The sequence below is a fragment of the Cuculus canorus genome, chromosome 5 (genome assembly GCF_017976375.1).
Source record: "Cuculus canorus isolate bCucCan1 chromosome 5, bCucCan1.pri, whole genome shotgun sequence".
Lineage (NCBI taxonomy): Eukaryota > Metazoa > Chordata > Aves > Cuculiformes > Cuculidae > Cuculus > Cuculus canorus.
In genome coordinates this window covers 7,681,737-7,700,060 of record NC_071405.1, presented here as the reverse complement: position 1 = coordinate 7,700,060, position 18,324 = coordinate 7,681,737, and the positions used below count along the sequence as shown (strand labels likewise).

Sequence of the window (18,324 nt, the reverse complement as noted above, 5' to 3'; positions counted from 1 at the left end):
GATACAGCTTATTGCTCTGTTTTGTATACTGACTATTTATATTAAATAATAATTAACATAAGTATGCAATATTCACCCTAGTGCAATCTTTTACAACTGGAGGATTTCCAGAGCTCCCTTGAAGTGCTGGAGGGTCGTGTCAAGAACTGCACTGACAACTTCGATAGTTGCTGCCTAGAAGGAGAAACAGACAACTCAGAATTGCTTGTGGTATGTTTGGTTTCCCAAGTACAAAAAGATACATACTCAGGTTTTGTGTCTGTAGGATACCAGCTCTTGTCTACTTCAAGAAACTCTTTCTGTCCTAAGTATTGTAGTTACAATGCTTCCATCAGAGTAGCTATAATCTCATAAACCCCAATGATTTAAGTTCATAAAATCTCTAGGTACACATTGCAGGCCAAATGGTTGCATGGAGGGGAGGAAAATCACATAGATTTGGGGTTGAGGGGAGATCTTTTTCCCCGGCTTTGCTTTGGAGCTACCCAGTTGCCCTCAATGTAGGGTACAAAGTAATTTTGCTAGTAGAGCTCTTGAGTGTCTGTTCAGTACTGTTGGAAAAAGGGCCCCGTGTAAGGGAATTGTGACTTTTCTGCTTCTTATATTCTTTGAAGTTGACACAGAAATGTTGGGGGGGGGGGGGGGGGCGGTGTCCAGTTAGCATTTTGGATGCATAATGTTCAGAGGCTTCCTACAGAAGAGGTATCTATATTTCTTGTAAATGAAAGAAAGGCTGTATTTTTTTTCAGTTAATTTATTTTTTTTTTTACTTCCAGGCTTACACACTGGAGCTTGCTGCACTTTCTCCAAGCATAGAGAGTTTGAATGAAGCAAGCGTTAAGGTGCCACTCAGTGACTTTGCCCTGAAGAAAATTCAGACCCTGACTTGGCAGTGGAGTCAGAAAACAGCAGCTGCTCTGGAACGCTGCAGGTCTGTAATGCAAACAAAACGTTACCACTAACCATTTCCTTTTCTGCGAGGAAACTGAATATCAGATTAAAGCATGGGAAGCCTTGCAATCTGTTCTCAGCGGCTTTTCATGTTGAATTCTTGCCCTTTCAACTTACTCCAGATTATTCAGTGACTATTTGTATACCAAGTCACTTGAAGCAGAAATCTGGATGTTCATAGGTGAAGAAGGTAGCAAAATGCCGAGCAATACCCTGCTATGTTAGTGTTACTAATGGCCACGTTACACCGTATGCAAACTTATCCAGGAAAACAACGACCAGCACTGTAGTTTCTGATGATTTCTTTTGTTTTCCAGTGAGTTGCAGGGAAATCAGAACGATGAAAAGAAATTCTTTCAGAAATGTGAAAACTGGATGAAATTCCTAGAAAAAATGAAAGAAGCGTTAAAAGCAGATATTGCAGGACAGTTGGAAGAACTGCAGGATCAGCAGAGAGTATATGAGGTAAAGCTATCTCTAAAAATAGAAGCATCTTCTTGAATAGTGAAAGAGGGGAGAAATGACTAGAAAATACTATGTTTTTTGAAATTAGATCTGGAAAGAGTTTTACAGAGCTTTTCACTCTTTTGAAATGTGGCCTTGTATTTATTCAGAGGAAAACCTGGAAATGTGAAAATCCTTTTCCAAAATGAATGGATTGCTTTTTGTAGGGAAAAGATGTTTAGGAGTGCATCCTCAAGTGTTGTGTGGTATAGATTTGGGGGTTGTCCTGTGCAGGGGCAGGAGTTGTTCTTGATGATCCTTGTAGGCCTCTTCCAACTCAGGACTCGGGACCCCACCAACTTTCGTGGGGTGTTAGGTTTCTGCATGCTAAGTGATGTTCATTAGGATCCACAGAATTTTAGTTTCTCATTTTCACTTAGAACTCTCCAATTCCTTCATTGCAATGAACTTATGTACAGAACAAACTTGTGCTTGTTGTGATAGAGAGCTTTTTTATTGCTTTCCTGTGGGTGTATGTCTAGATCGCATTTCTCTGGAATGAGTCCCACAAACTTCAGGCTTCAGATTGTGTATTACATACAGCTCCTGGTGGGTTCTGATGTGACATATGTGCAAATTCTTCCTGGTATCCAAAAGATGTGGAATCTTTTAGGTTGCATTTCACACTAGCCCTTGAAAATAATAGAGCTTTCAGCATTTAAAACTGAATAAATGCTGACAGTCAGGAGGAGCAGAACCAGCTTTTACGGTGAAGGTTGTTCAGTGAATGGTTAAAACTGTTGCTCTCTTGGTTTTTTTCAGATGCTGCAAACTGAGATTTCCATAAATCAGCAGACATTTAACTCTATTATAGCAAAAGTTCTACTCTCCTTCGAATCTGGAGAAGCAGAGCAAAGGTAATCTATTTGTTTTGATCCCTAAGATCTTGGTAAGAGAGCGAATGTGCTCTCTTCCTTGAGCTGGTAATTCTTGACTAGGTTCACTCTTTCAGTACCCCTTGACACATTTTGCAGAAGTGTGAGGAGTGCAATAAGGAGAAACACAGGCGCCTTGGCCAGCCTGCATTTTGGATAATAACTGGATGTTGTGGCTAACAAAAGTCATTGCTCCTGGGCAGGAGGCTTCCTTGTCTACTGGTACCCTGCAGTTGTTTGAACCGTATCTGTGGCTGAGAAGCTACCTTCTCAGAGTGGGTAATCAGGATCCTGCATACGAAGGATCCTTCCTCACTTCCTAGACCTCTCTGCTTTTCAAAGGGCAGAGATGTGAGACTATCCAGGTTGCCCCTGGCACACATGGTAGGTCATTGGCCAATCAACCCAAAATATACGGTAGCTAAACCTGTTTTTTATCACTATGATCTTATGCTTTTCTCTTAGTCAACATAGAGTGAGAAGCAGCAAGTAATGTTTGTGAGCAGAGGTTCACCTGCCTCAGGTGTTTTTGCTGTGAAGATGTTACCACTCTCTTCTAGAGCTTGCTGCTTCCAGAGGGTTGGCAGGACAGTGCGTGTACTTGCCTCAGCCACTTCAGGATGAAGTTCATAGCTTGGCTTAAAGCTGCCAGGGAAGGCAAGCCTAAGCTAAGCAAAGCTGCTGGATTTTTGTGTTGAAGGTAGCCCCTCAAACACAAGTGTTTTTATAAGAGCTGATCAGGGGGTCGTGGCCTCCCACAGAGGAGCAGAATTGATAGGTGAGGGTTCTCTTAACCACTCCAGCTAGATCTGCTGGATCATCTAACCATGTTGTAGGAGAGGCCAAAAACCCTGCTTGAACAGGTTCAGTAACAACACAGAGCCTTTTCACTTTGCAGTTAGGTCCCGATGCTCTAGGACAAAACAATAGTTGAACTCCCACTTACAGCCTGGTAAAAGCACAGATCAGTTTTTAAGCATAATTAGAGACCTTTGTCTCACATTCACCTCCTTGTTCTTCAGAGAAGCGTTTAGCGCATTTCTGTGATGGCTGTGTTATACATGTTGCTATACCACAATAGCAAGAACGACTTGCATCATCCATTCTTGTATTGTGCAAAAGGTTTTATGATTGCTTAAAAGATGGAATACAGAGAGCAGGGCTGAGCTTAGGGCTGCATAGAGCTTTTTGTATAGTTCGGTATTGTAATTGGAATACAATATTGCAAATACACATCCATCACGATTATTGTAAAAAGCTGCCTTGAGGTCAAAATACATTAACAGTCAACACTTGTCATTTTCAGAAAAGACTTTATTTCCAAGCTCACTTTGCTGAAAGAGCAGTGGCAGAATGTTACACGAATGGTTCAGCAGAGGAAGAAAGATATTGATGGACTTGTGAGCCAGTGGCGGCTCTTTAGGAGTTCCCTGCAGAGTCTCTTCAGTTTGCTTGCTGATACAAACAGCTTCCTCGTAGCTGTGAGAAGCCAGGACTGCAATAGCGTTTCCCAGCTTAGAAATCTAATTCATGATTTCAAGGTACTGTACCTATTATTCCTAAATGTAAAATCTGTGGGTTTCTTCTCAGACTGAAACAAGTACTGTCCATAAGAAAAAATGCTTTAAAATCACCTGCTTTTTGGGGGAAAACAATTTTTTGGGGAAAAACTGACTCTTTTTCATAAAGCTGAGTACAGATGAGAAACCAATGACATTGTGTAAGGCACATTATACCAGGAAACTTCCTGGACATCACTGTCATTCAATAGCTTTGTATGCTTTAAATATATTGTTGATATGAACATGGAAATGCCAGGTGCCAGGGACATCAGGCAAGAATCCTGGCCGACGGGTACCCTCTAGGTCTGCATGCATCTTACTGACATGGCTGCTGAATGCAGGCCTTGCAGTTTGCCTGAAGGAAGGAGGCACATATGTAGGAAGGCAGGTGATGTGGACCTCATGTGTGCAGGGAAGGGCAGGAGATGCCAAGAACAGAGGATAAAGCACTTGCAAGGAGGTCTGTCCTTGGAGCTGCCACACCTGGGCAGCAATTCTTCAGGGCACCGAGTTCCACATTTTATGTGCAGTGGAAAAAAATACTGTCCTATGTTAATTTGAGAAATCTGGGTTTCCCATTTAATTATGCATCTCTTTGTTTTATAAGACAGTAAAAACAAGCAGGAAACTTGATGGTTGCTTCAGGCAGTGTAAAACCTTTCAAGAATACATGACTGAATTCTATTTGCACAGTCCAATATTTACTGTATTCTCACCCAGCTGATGTTGGTGGATTAACACATCACCAGTATTGCATTTGGCGCTTGCCCAATTTATTCCGTCTTTATTTTTACCTGCTGTGTAAAGATGATTTTTCCGTAGATTTTACGAGTTAGTGCTCATGCTTTTCCTTGGTGAGAAAAGCCAGAAAGTCTTCTCCCTCCTACTCCAAATTGCCCTTCCCTCCTGCTGTTGTTTTAAAGAAAGAAACAATGATTGTATCTGCTTGTGTTATAGGTCAATTTGTGTTGTAGGCAAATTATTGCTGATGGTTTACTTTGCTTGGAGTATGTCACGATAGACAGAACTGTTATCTCTGAAAAATTTCTCTTAGTTGTTGATGCTAGAGGTGCTAGGAAAACTTAAACTGTTTTTTTTTATTATTCAGAATATCTCAGACAACTGAATTCCATCTTTTTGTACCTGCTGTACTTTCAGTCTATCTGTAGATTCAGCCTGTAAAAAGTTATTGTAGAGTTTTATAGAGCAGAAAGAAACTGATTTTCCTGAAATTAAAAAGGCAGATGGGAGAAGACCTATTCATTATTCTTTCATGGGTGTGAACAAACTAGTGCTTTGTAACTCCCTTTGTGGGTTGTGACTTGTTTCCTAGTGAAACGCTAGGAATGTTTCCTAGTGAAACGCTAAAGCTCGCTAAGAACACGTTAGAAGCATATTATTTTTCTTTTAAAGAGTAAGGCGGTGATTCTTCAGAGGTGGCAAGCCACATACTCCTTAACCATTGACGTTGGAGGCAAGTTACGCACTGTCTCCAATCCTGAGACCAGCGCCGTTCTCCAGGAGGACCTCAGACAGTTAGAGCAGAGTTGGGGGGACACCTGGGTCCTGCTGGAGAAGACAAAGACGCAACTCAGCAATGCACTACAGGTAGGTGCTGCCCTTGCCAGGCAGAAGCAGCTTCTGCTTCTCTGGTGCTGGGTCTCAAGAGCAGAGCTTCCCCACCTCACTGTCCCCAAGTCTGAGCTCTGTAGCAACAAGGCAGGTGCTGAGCGTCTGCTCACGGCAGAAGGGCTCTGAGGGAAGTGCTTGTCTTGTGCCATCAGGGCTTGTGAGAAGCTAAGACTGTGGTCCCCTGATTCTTCAATGGAAGAAGGAGTGAGCATCCACTTGTTGCTACAATGAATATTTTCCTGTTCAGGTTATCCTCATGCTCCCCATGGCCTGGAGCATTCTTCTGTTTTGGGCTGTGAGGGCTTAGGCGATATTTAGCTCAGAGGGGAGGTAGTGTTGCTCTGCTTGTGTTGCACCTCTAAACAGACGGGTAGGTTATGTTTCTTTCCTTAGAGCAATGAATTTTCTTTCATGGCTGGAGAGCACATAAGGTGTGTCTTAAAATTGAATAGTGTCATCAATACAGTCTCCAGCCCATAAACAATGCTTAAAGACTCTCGGATTGGACAAAACAAAAGGAGCCGAAATGTTCTGTAAGGCAAACCTTAAACACAAGAGAGGGTTCAAGTTCTGTAAATCCATGCACCCGGTTCTTGTTGGTGGGAAAATCCAAGTAACCAGAGCACATGATTATTTATTGCAGTGGGTTGAAGCTGCTATTTTCTAGCACGTCCATAAGGTTCAATATGTCACGGTAAAATATCTTAAACTTTTATATCTTTCTTGGGTGTCCTTGAGCAGACTTGGGACTGCTGTGAAAAGCAAATCAAGGAATTGGAAAGCAGGCTACGAGAGCTGAAGGAGAAAGTAAAAGATCCACTTCCAGTTGAACATGAAGAGCTCTATAAAGCTAAGGAACGCATTAAGGTATTGAACAGCCATACTGCATTTAAATAGATGTAGTCTTTGCACAACACCTGATCCCTGTGAAATCAATTTTCCTTCTCACCTGCTCTTCAGTGACACCAAATTTCTGTCCTTTATACCATCCTCATTGCTGTCAGTCTGCAGAGTCCAGCTGACCAAGAAGATTACAGGAAGAGTAGAAACATTTGGATTTATTTTTCCTGCTTCTGCTCCCTTTCCACAGTCTGACTTTATGAAATAAGCGGTTCCTCAAACAAAAGGGAAAATTTCCCTGGTCTCAGCTAAACTGGCCTCTGTCCTAGCGGCTGAATCTCTCTTTTTTTTTTTTTTTCCAATCCATTTTGTACAGGGAGCTCCTCAGGCGAGACACCTTGTAAGTCTGCAAAGCACAACACACACCTATGGGATCCGAGAATAATTAAAGAGAAGGAAAATTAAGAGTAAGGGAGTGGCAAAAGCCCTTGCAGCCCATAGTGCACCATGAAAATTAACTAGCAAGGAAAGCATTTCCAAAGGATAGGAGACATTTTGTCTGGACTGGTCAGTCTTTCATCATCCTTTTATGAAGTGTATTGTTGACCTGTGTAGTGGGAACAAATAAGCTTATTAACAGGCAAAGCCTTTGAACTCATGATCAGCTGTCTGAAATCTTCTTTGTGAGTGCTGGCTGCCTTTCCTATGGCAGCAGTCTTGCTGTAGCCCTGAATTATTTGTGAGATGACAGTCCATAGCTCCTGCCTCGTATTGCATTAAGGGAAATTCAGCCCCAAAGGCTGAATCAGGGTCAGACAGTGCCAGTGCAGATGCTGCTTTTGGTGTCACTGTATAACAAAATAAAGGACCAGAATGGCATGGGGGAGAAGAGAAGGGACTTTCTTTCCTCTCCCTGCATTTCACTCCTCTATAGAATAAATTTATTTTTCTGTCAGGCTGGGACCTTATACAAGGTTAGCAAAATCCCATGCAATTCCATTGTTAGCTCCATTAATGCAGGGATTCAACCACTGTTAAGATAGGTAAATGCATATTTGCATATCTGTAGGGAGCAATTTGTGGTGAGCTCAGGTAAATTGTTTAGGTTTCTTTCCTCCAGTGTTGAAGCAGGTAAGATTTTTTTTTTAATGTTTTAGATAAGTGACTGAATCAAAAGACCAGTGAAAATGCTTGCAGGGCTCCGACCTAGTACACTTCTGACAAACATTCACAGTGTTTTTCCCTTTAAAATGAGATATATTGGATCCCCTGTAAGAGCTTTCTTTGTTAGAGAAGCCCATGACACTTCCCAGCAACAGCCTTGCAAAATGGGACCTGGTTCCTCGTGTGTGGAGTATTTTGTTTCCCAGCTGCATGCAGTGGTGTCTGTTCTTTAGGTCATAATTTTAGCACCGAGAAGGAAAATGCCTAAACTTGTTATAAAGGCCAAAGGGAGATGGAGGAATGGAGCAGCAGAGAGAGACCGTGTTCCTGTGAATGAGCAGTTTAAAGGCTCCAGGTTTCTGAGGTGCCTGCAAAACAGTTCATTAGAGAAGGGAACAGATTTTATTTCTTTTTAGCATTTAAACAACTAACCTGCAAATGGAACAAATGCTGGTGGAAAGCAGTTTGGCCAAAATAATTAAAAAAAAAAAAAGAAAAGCCAAAGAATTTGGCAGGTTTCTTCCCGGATATGAAAGCTCAAGCGCTGCCCTGGAGCGTGGGAGCAGCAGGGGGTCGGGCAGCATTTCGACACTTTGGGATGCACTGGAGAAACAGTAAACGAGCAGCAGCTCTGCCCTCGGCTCCAGTGGGCTCCCAGTCAGGCCCTGAGCCAGGAACCCAGTGCCGTCCAGCCAGAGAGCGCCACACAAGTGGCCACGCATTCCCTTCCTCTCCTCCCCCACAGGCCAAGCCGGGGATTAACGAGCAGGTTTGGAAACCAGAGGAGCTTAGTGCCAAGGCTTGTTGTGGGTGCGTTTCCATGCAGGAGCTGGAGCAGTCGCTGGCAGACTGGGCTCACAGCATGAAGGAGCTGCAGGCCATGAAGGTGGAGGTGGCTCACTACATCCTTGCGGAGGACATGATGGTGCTCCAGGAACAAGTTGAACATCTGCACAGACAGTGGGAAGAGCTCTGCTTGCGAGTAAGTGTTCCGCCTCCTCTGGGTTTTTATAGCGGGATATTCCTCTGGCCTGGCAGATAAAGGGGAGCGGGTTAGCAGGTGGGATTTGTCACTTTTCCAGCCTTACGTGGGGATGGGGCTTCTCCCAGTGCAGGGGAGCAGTTTGCCTTTTGGACACAGCCGGCTGTGGGGTGTTTTGCAACCCCGTTGTAACTGGTGAGTGCCCAAACTTCAGCACGAAGCTGAAATGCAGCTGTGGACAGAAATGCAGCTGTGGACTGAAATGCAGCTGTGTCCTGAAATGCAGCTGTGGGCAGCAGTGCAGCTCTGTACTGCAACGCAGCTCTGTACTGAAATAGGTGGCTTTGCTCAGAGCTGCCAAGGGTGGGCAAAGGGAAGGGATCAATACAGGAGCTGCCTGAGGGCACAAAGTAGGGAAAGGAAGAAGGAGGAGGCCTTTGCAGTCTGATGTTAAAAGATAAAGAAAAGTTACATGCCTTTAAATACTGACTCCCTTGGGTTTAAACACATTAAGAACTGACTTATCTTTCCTGCAGCAGTAAAAGACTGAGAAGCATTTGCATTCTTTGTGGCTCGTTGCTATATTACGCTTAATTCACTGCTGCCTGTAAAATAGCAGGGGAGCATTTACCGTCAAAGTCACATGAACTTGATTCACTTGGGTTTTTTTGTGCATTTTGAGTGTGTGTTTACTTTGCCCTGCTAACAGGATTGGGAGAAGTAAAATACTTGGGGGTCCTAAGTTACTCTGGATGGCTCTATGTGCCAGCAAGCCAAGCTCTTGCCTCTCTTTACTCACAGGTCAATAGCTTTTATTTTACAGTTTGTAAAGAAGTATTGAGGCAAGTTAGTATTTTGTGTCTATCCCTTACTCAGGCAAAGGTAAAGCCATCCTGGTGGGAAGATTGCCAAAGTAATGAACAGCTGTGCTTATTTTACAAACTTTGGTGTGATGAAATAGTTATTTGGGTTTATTTTTTGCACTCTTACAAGAAAGAAGAATTTAGTATCTTTGCTTTAAACTGAATGGTTAATCTACAACCAGCATTTTCTCTGTTATTGTTTCCAAACTCTGAAAATAATTCCAGAGACACCCTCCCCCCTCCTGAGAAATACAGGCCATTCTTTTTAAATCAGAATGCCTGAACCCTTTTCCCAATGGAAATCTGCAGTTAAGCCTCTAAATGAGAGAACATTGTTGGTTTTAGTTTTTTGGTGAACTGCTGATGGCTGCTGTTTCAACTGCTGTTTCAAGCTCTGAGAATTAAGCTATCCTTTGTATGTGCTCCACTACAGTCTCTCCAAGTAGTAATTCCCTCCAAGTTCAGATTTTATTCAAAATTTCTACTGTAGTTTCCTCAGGGAGGAAAGTTTAGGTGAGTCTGTTTTGGAGAGAAGGAAGGGGTGACATTAATGTGACTGTTACAAGTCTGTGGAGGGAGGAATGTGTTCAGCGCTGCAGGGAGGGACACGCACGTTGCAGTGTTTACACAGCACCCCTCGGCCCCCAGAAAGCCCCGCACTGATGCTCAGCGCTGGTCATGGGGTAGGAGAGCAGACTTGATCAGCTGCTCGCCCAGCTGCTTTATTTTGGCTAACAAATTAGAGGAGTTAAGATGTATTGTTTGGAATGAAAGAATCTTCAGTATAAATGCAGAGAGGTGAAAGCCTTTTAGGAGCGAGACGCGGCTGCAGCTGTCACGGCCATGGGAGCAAGGCAGCCAGATGCCTGTGCTGGAAGGGGCAGGGATACAAACACACTCAGTAAGCAGATGCACTCAAGGGATTAGCGTTTACATAGCTGTCTTTGCAAGGTAGATGTAGGTCAAAGATGGAACTATCCATATCAGAGAGTATCCTGTCCTAATGAATGCTACCATGTGGGTTGGATGTGTGGGCCTTGCTATTCTTTTGATATTCCCTTGAGAATGTTCAGATGGCTCGTGCATCGTGGATGCAAAATGAAGCTGGTGCCAGGGCAGTTGGTCTAAGGAGATAGTGCTCAAAGCAATGGCTTTAAGGGGTCATTTTCCTAGAAGGTTGTCTGGGATTTTTCATCTCATTCGTGTTTTACCCCAAATCTGTATTGTTTAGCCAGCTACAAGGTGCTTCCTGCTCTTAAAATCCTGACTTACCCTGTGCTTAGCTGGCAAAAATGGAGTCCAGATCATTTCGGGATTATGGATGGTTTTGCTGAAATGTATAGCCTCTTCTTCCACTGACCAAGTTAACTCGTCTCTGCACACAGGAGGTGCTGGAAGTGGTAGAGGGAGCATGACAGATTTACCCTCCATGTCTCTGAGGCTGATGGTATAAGGAGCATCCCAGACCAGAGGCCCTCTTAGGGAGACTGAGGTCTCCAGGAGACTTCTTGCCATTGAGTATTTTGGAGGTTGTTTCCTTGTGTCCCAAGAGAGTACTTTCAGCCTCATCTCTTTGCTTACATCAGCATGAAGGATTTCTAAATCACTTTCACCTCCCATCCCCTCCTTTAAATAAGTCAGAATTTAAAGGACAAAAACAATATAGTGGGAGATCACTTGGTGCCTACTATTTTGACCTTAGTCTGGTTTTGCTTCTGCACTACATGCTGAAGCTTCTCTCTGAGGTACAAAGCAGTGTTAGAGATTAGTCTAGGAGAATCAGTAATGGCATTCTGAGGAGTCATATGCTATATAAGGTGCATGTTAGATGTGAAGAGGGAACGTTTCATGCCATGGGATGATATTTTGAGTGGCCATTTGCAGCCAAGGCAAGCAAAATGCTATGCTCAGCCTTAACACAAAGTTTATTGGTGAGGCTGAAGGGTCAGTTGTTTGTCTTGTTTTGTTTTAGTAGCATTTGTACCATTTTTCACTTTCTTTGGTCCTTTCATCTTAGTACAGGAATCCATCAAAGTAGGTAAATGAATACAAATATATATATTTAAGATCCCTAGGCTACTCACAAATAAGTATTATTTGTGAGTAGCCTAGGGATCTTAAATATATATATTTAAGTATAATATATAATATATATTAAGTATATTATAATATATATTAAGTATAATAAGTATTATTTGTGAGTAGAAGAGTGACCCTGCTTCTTCCTGAGAGGTTGGAGCAGTGATATCAGCTTCACTCGTTCAGGCAGCATCAGAACTTAATTCCCCTGTCTAAGCAATTTGTTTATCCATCCTGGCAAATGTAGTTTTGAGGAAAAAGTCTATAGTTTTCAATAAAAAGGATAGATTCTCGATGCTGATTTTCCTGCAAGTTCTTCAAGAACTGGTGAGCAAATGAAAAGAGGGAGGTTTTTATGGAGATAAAATAATTACTGTCAGTAGTTGCAGAGTTTCTCTTAAGAGTCGTAGAAAAAGAACTTACCTAGGTGTTATTTCTCTCATGTACTATGTGAGACCCTCCTGAACAGGATGTAGTAACTATATCTTTTATATTCCTTATTTGTTTGGCTTTCTCAGACTTTCACTGAGTAACATTTGAATTGTTATATAAGCCCATTATTTATAAAGCTGTCAGTTTAATTCTTCTGAGGGAGAGAATCTGGTGTTCGCTAGTCAACTTTTGGCCCTGCTATCTGAAATAAGACATAATAGCAATCTGCTTGCTGGCTTTGAAAAGAAAGCTAGAGATATTTAATAACTGCTCCTGCAAGATGGAATATGATCAAATGCAGGCTAGAAATTAGAGGGCTCTTAATGGCTAGTTTCTTTCCTGAGAAAGATGTTGCCAGCGGTTAATGTGCGTGCTTATCCATAGGTGTCTCTGCGTAAGCAGGAGATCGAGGAGAGACTCAATGCCTGGGTTGCGTTCGATGCGAAGAATAAGGACCTGTGTTCCTGGCTGGTGCAAATGGAAAGCAAAGTATTACAGACTGCAGATGTTAGCGTCGAAGACATGATAGACAAATTGCAGAAGGTAAGTAGTAACGCCACTTCTTTTCAATCGCAGTCTGATAGGTCGTTATAGGGACACCATTCCTCGTTTCTTCCTCGCGTCTCGGAAGTAATATGTGTTGTGAAATGAACACGTACGGGAGGCTTTTGTGAGAAGTTGAGCTTTTCGAGTGTCAGCTTTTGTCTTCTTCTTGGTGGTCAGACTTGGAGCACATTGCAAACCAGAAATGCCACCTGCCTGCATCGAGGCATGGAACGTGACGTATGTGAGCTGCAGTGATGGGGGTCTGCCTTGTTGGGCGCACATGCAGCACCGCTCAGAGCTTTCCCTGCTGGGAATCAGTGGTGTCTTGGGAGCATCTCACTGCTCTCACCACCTCCAGTCATGTCAGTAGATGCAAAACTGGTAATCAGAGGACAGAGAAAGATTGGAGGGCAGGGTAGGTCTTATGCCAGGTAAACAAGAAGTTACCATAATGAAAAATAGAACCTAATTTTACTTCTTCTCCTTGGTAGCCAATGCAGTTAGAGCTTTCTAATCCTTCTGTATTAGCTTGTTTTTACACAGGACCATTATTTTGCTGCAGCGTTGCTCCCGAGGCTTAAAGGTCTTGATATCTAATCCCAGATCTCCTCTGGATAAGAATACCACCAAAATAAAGCCATCCTGGGCTTGAATTTGGGTTCTTTTGAGGTAGCCTGATTGAAAAACTATATTAAATTGCGAAAGCAGAGATAAAATTAGGACATTAAACTGCTATTTTTAGGAGTACTTACTCATGGCATTTGCAAGTCTTTAAGCTGCTTATTTTTTTCATAGTGGCTTCATCGTGAGTCTGCTTTTCCACTGAGGTTTTTTTGTTTTGTTTTGAGTGAGAGTTCTACACGCTAATGCAGAAACATCAGCAATCACAAACCAAACCTGATGTCACGTCACACACACACACACACACGGGAAAAGAAACAGATAGTTTTGTTTTGGGTTTCTTGTTTTTGTTTTCATTTGGTTTGCCCAGGAATTAACAATGTTTGTGTATATTTATCAGGATTGCATGGAAGAAATAAACCTATTTAGTGAAAATAAGCTTCACTTGAAGCAAATGGGTGATCAGCTAAGAAAAGCTAGCAACGAGAGCCGAGTTGCCGAAATAGATGATAAACTCAACAAAATCAATGATCGCTGGCAACATCTCTTGGATGCCATTGGAGCACGGTAAGAAAATGACTTTCAAAGTTTTATGTGACATAAAAGTCAGAGGCTAGTGTCCTTGTCAGTCGAGAACAGACTGACATGAGTTTTCAGTTCTGTGGAAATCTAGTGTTGAGAGTCAAACTGAAGTTAATCCTTTTTTGTTATGACTTTTTGCTGTATCAAATGTCTCAGTTTACCTAGTGACAGAGGGCAGGGTGTAGGAATTAATGTAAAATACAATTTTAATCCTGGGAACTAGGTAAGAGTCAAGGTAATGTTTCTGTTGTATGTGTTGAATTACAAGCTAATTTTAAGGCAGCGTGATGGGAGCTAATTTGGGCTCTTCCAGAAAGCCTCCTCTTTTAAGACAATCCTCTATTTCACTATGTGTCTGAATGCATAGAATTTGAGAAGAGATTCCTGGCCTGTCTCTGTAGGCAGTCACATATATATAATGATAGTGTTCCTTTTTTACTTTCAAAAGTGTGTGAAATTTCATTTAATACTAGCAGTATTTCTTTACTCTGTCTCTTCCCTTAAAACAAATGGAAGACCATATCATGAGTTTATTTTTGATATTCAAGATCTTCTGCATGATGGTGAAATGGTGATGGTTAAAATTTAAAAAAACCCAAAAACTTGCAAAATCTAGGCGATGACCTCTTCTTAGTGGATTAAACACCTTTATTATACTTGACAGAGTTAAGAACATCAGGATCATTTTAGTATTAGCCTTATTGAGATGATCCCATTTCACTATTATCTCTTGAGTTTCTGCCATAGCTTGGAAGGAGGGTGCTGGACTGGCCCCACCGTTTGCCCATGTTTATTAGTAATCCAGAAATAATAAGGCTAACACCAAATTAGTCTGGATCTAAACTTCTCTCCCAAGGTTTTGTTTCACCCCTCTCTGGGCCTGCAGAAGCTCTCCTCCTCAGCCAACATTTGGGACAGATAAGGCGGTGGTTGTGCTGTGAAAGTGTAGCGCTAAGTGTGCTGGACCTTAATCAGGAGTGAGGTCTGAATTAACAGTGACACACGAGCCCTGGATAATTAAGCAGAAGCTGCCTTCTTAAGGTCTAAGGCTTTGCAGATAGTCTTGCAGTGGTTCGTCTCCAGATGTCTCTGTATTTGATTTGGTGTAGGAAAGAAAGCTTCACTTTTAGAACAGCATTTTTATCTGTTTCTTTCCTATGGCAGAAAGCCATTTTTAAAGCACGTGTGATCATTGGTGTTCTGCTGTGTGTCAGTTTTGAATTGCAGCAAGTTTTGATTGCAGATTAAAATATTTGAAGCCAATCCTGCATTCTGGGCACTGAATCTTTCTAGTAGGCAAGCACTTTATGGTCATGTGGTTAAAGACTATAAAGTAACTTGTATCCAAAGGGGAGTCTAATCAATATTTATAGGCAGTATCAGTTCTGTGGTTTCTAATGTCTCCGTGGCTGACCCTGCAATGTTTTATCTTTTCTGTAGTGCAGTGTATGTCTGTGTTATACCAACATGAAATCAAACCGGTCTCGAGCCAGTGTATCACACGGAGCATTGCTCCTGATAGCTTATTTCACATTTTTAAACCAATAAGCGTCCTGGGACAGATGGGCAAATTAGGTGAGCTCTCCAGTTAGTCCTTGAAGTGATTCTCTTACTTCGTGGTGACAAGCTCAGATCTGCCATATGGCTGCACTTGTAGGATTTAACAGTTTGATTATGGTCCTCTGCTTGGCTTGTGTGGTGACAAAAGCTTTGGTGCTTACGTTGCAGCTGGACAGTGGCCTGGTGTAAACTTGGAAAAGTCTCAAAATGTTAATTCTCATGGGACAACGTAACCATCAAGAGATTAGAATGCCTGGAAAGAACAAGTGAATTTCTGTTCACCTTGAAGATAGTCTTACCAGTGGAGGTTTTCGTGCTGATAGAGGGGGGAATGCAAACATGCTAGCAGGCAGAAAGGGAGCGTTGTGCTGACTGTAGAAATGGACATGGAACGTCTCTTGCTTTTACTCTCTTGTCACCAGCCTCAAAGCTGCAGTCTGCCAGGCGAAACCATTGCATTCTTGCACATACACCCAAGGGAAGGCCTGAAAGGGTCGGAGGAGTGCACAGGCTGCACACAGGTGGTAGACAGCCAAAAATCTGTGGAGTGGGATTTGCATCTATGGCACACTCTAGAACAGCACTCCCCAGCCATGTACTAACTGGCAATAATTGCTCAAGAACTGTGTTGTGCACAGTCATGTTCCTCAGTGTCCTTCCTGGCCCATCCACCACTGATATTAACTCCATGCTTTGCTTCCCAGCCCAGCGGGAAAGTGTCTGCCTTCTGCACTGCTGTTTGCAAAGTGTCTGCTGACAGACTGAAGGAGCACCCTAGTGTCCTGGGAGGGTGTCTGTGCTGCCTGGGGTTGTGCAAAGTGTTAGGATGGTGCTTGAGCCTTCATTTAAGCCAGCAGCTTCATCAGGAGCTGCCTCTGGGAGTTTTAGTCTGCAGTCTTGTGCCTACAATAACAAATGTTGCATTTCCATACCTCTGGGCATCCTGCAGCCTTTCTCACTGCTGCTAGGCTGCGGAAGGGGGATGCTAGCATCCCTGGCTGAGGACACACTGTGATCTGTTTCCTTACTTGGTGGGTCTGGTCCGTGTTTTCAGCCTTGTGGAGAAAGGCACATTTTTCATGCATGTAGCAGGAATGGGTTCAAATGACTCTTGATTGTGAACAAGAAAATACAGGTGAGCTAGCAAGGCCAAATGTGCAATCTCATTCTTTTAAATTGAAACCTTGGCAACTAGATCTTTTACCTGCTTTTGCAAGGTGACAGCCCTTATTGTGGGGTCCAGGAATCTTAAACTCCCACAGCCAAAGTGAGCTCCTTCCTTCCCACATCAGACTTGGGAGGTTCAAGGTGCTTCCAGCTGATTTCCTGCATATCCTGGGTGAAATTCCCAAACACCCCAAAACTGCTCAGGTAGCAGTAAAACACGAGGGAGTTGAAACCCTCCGGTGACACCACCTTGTGCTCTGCAGGGACTCCGTGGAGGTTTTATTGTGGAGCTCCAAGTGAGCCACTGGTCTGTGCTTCCCCTTTCTCCCTGAATCCTCGCTGCAGCTGAGTGTCTGCAGCTTGGTAGATATGGGGAGCAAGTGAGTTCATATCGCCTCTCAGCTGGTCTCTGTTTATTTTCCACCACGTTGCTTGCCCTTTGGCAGGGCAGACCATCAGGCACCAGGCGCTGGTGTGCTGTCCTACCCTGTTGCAGCTGTGGCCGAGCAGCCCACAGTCAGCGTGAGTGCACTTCGAGTTCAAAGGTCTTTTTAAATTGCTGTGGATTGGTATTGCGTGGCAAAGGAAGCAAAGTATGCCGCAGTGAGGCGCCTGTGTAAACGGTAGAGCCAATTTCAGCAGAATTATACTGGTTTGTGGCAGTATCACTGTAAAATCTCTTTCTCTGTAATGACTTTGATGCAAAAACCAATCTGGACAGTTGAAATGTCACTCGCAAAGTGCCTGCTTTCTTTCCCTGTTCTCTGGGTACCCTGTCCTTTAGGGATTACGCTTCTCTTTGGTGCAAAAGCTGTGACAGAGTTCATTATCGTATCAGGCAGGATGGTTGGGCTTAGTTTGGTTATGCAATATGTGCCACGGTGTGCTGGGAGTGGGGAGGAGCTGGCAGTGCAAGGGGAGTCTCTATCTTCTGTATGCTGTTGCTATTCCCATTGTCTGCCTGTCAAGCTGGGAGGCTAAATTTCCTCATTTTCTCAGACCTACCGTTTCAAATGCATTTGTGAACCCCTCTTGGACTGTAACCAGGTTGAGCTGTCGCAGTGACTGGGCGTGATTTACCCCTGCAAGTGTCTGAAGCCCTCTGATGGTGAGCGCTGTCTTCCCAGGCACTTTTATCTTGCCATGTATTGAATGTGAGCAATTGGCAAGCCAATACAAGTCTGCAGGAGATTACCTGAATACTGAAAAAAAAAATTAATTTCAAAACCATTCCTTGCATTTTTGGTAGGATTATCATAACTTTATTTTTGTCCTGATATTGGCTGGGTGGGGAATGACTTTTAATTCCGCCTTCTTTTCTCACCCTGTGATCTCTGGCAGCCGTAACACACAGAAACCATGATACTGTATTTTTCCACAAAGGAATGATACCAGGAATGAAGATTAGGGGTTATTTTGTCGTCCAGTGTAACATTGAAGGCCTTCCGCCTGCACTGAAAGGTTAAAGAGAGGACAGGTTAGTGTGTGGGAGATTTAATTCGTACTTAAATACCTAGGACATAATGGTAAAGGCGAGAAAGAAGAATGCAGGGAAAGTAAGGATACATCTGTGTGCATGGTGCGTGGATGTACATTTTCTCCTTTTTTTTTTTTTTTTTTTGGATTCACTTCAAATTGACTCTGCTGCAAATCATCTGGGGCTGAGCCTCCAGTCCTTTTTTTGCACAAGGAACGAGCTATGCATCTACCTTTTTCCATGCTGAAGCCACCACCCTGCAACCTTTTTGTCACCAGGCACCGGCAGCCGCTCACCGTGTGCTTCTTCGCGTGCTAATTCTCTTGTGTCAGAATAAAGCTCTCGTGATTTTGTTTTGAGGAGGGATGCGGCCGTTTGCCAGGTAAAATAGCTATTCAAAACATAGAGATTAAAACTGGGGAGAGCTGTAGTGGCTCCTCAGCCCGGGGTTGGGGTTGGAGAGGAGGACGGAAGACGGGCAAAGCTC

General features: G+C 43.2%; 1 protein-coding gene across 1 annotated transcript in view; it reads left to right on the top strand.

The window, feature by feature from the left end:
- SYNE2 (spectrin repeat containing nuclear envelope protein 2) overlaps positions 1-18,324 on the top strand; it is a 154,919-nt gene that overhangs the window by 112,154 nt on the left and 24,441 nt on the right. The window contains exons 90-99 of the mRNA XM_054066775.1: positions 82-210; positions 777-931; positions 1,269-1,416; positions 2,218-2,312; positions 3,637-3,871; positions 5,306-5,500; positions 6,266-6,391; positions 8,355-8,510; positions 12,269-12,427; positions 13,452-13,618. Of these exons, the coding sequence (XP_053922750.1) occupies positions 82-210; positions 777-931; positions 1,269-1,416; positions 2,218-2,312; positions 3,637-3,871; positions 5,306-5,500; positions 6,266-6,391; positions 8,355-8,510; positions 12,269-12,427; positions 13,452-13,618 (1,565 nt within the window). The remainder of the gene's footprint in view (positions 1-81; positions 211-776; positions 932-1,268; positions 1,417-2,217; positions 2,313-3,636; positions 3,872-5,305; positions 5,501-6,265; positions 6,392-8,354; positions 8,511-12,268; positions 12,428-13,451; positions 13,619-18,324) is intronic.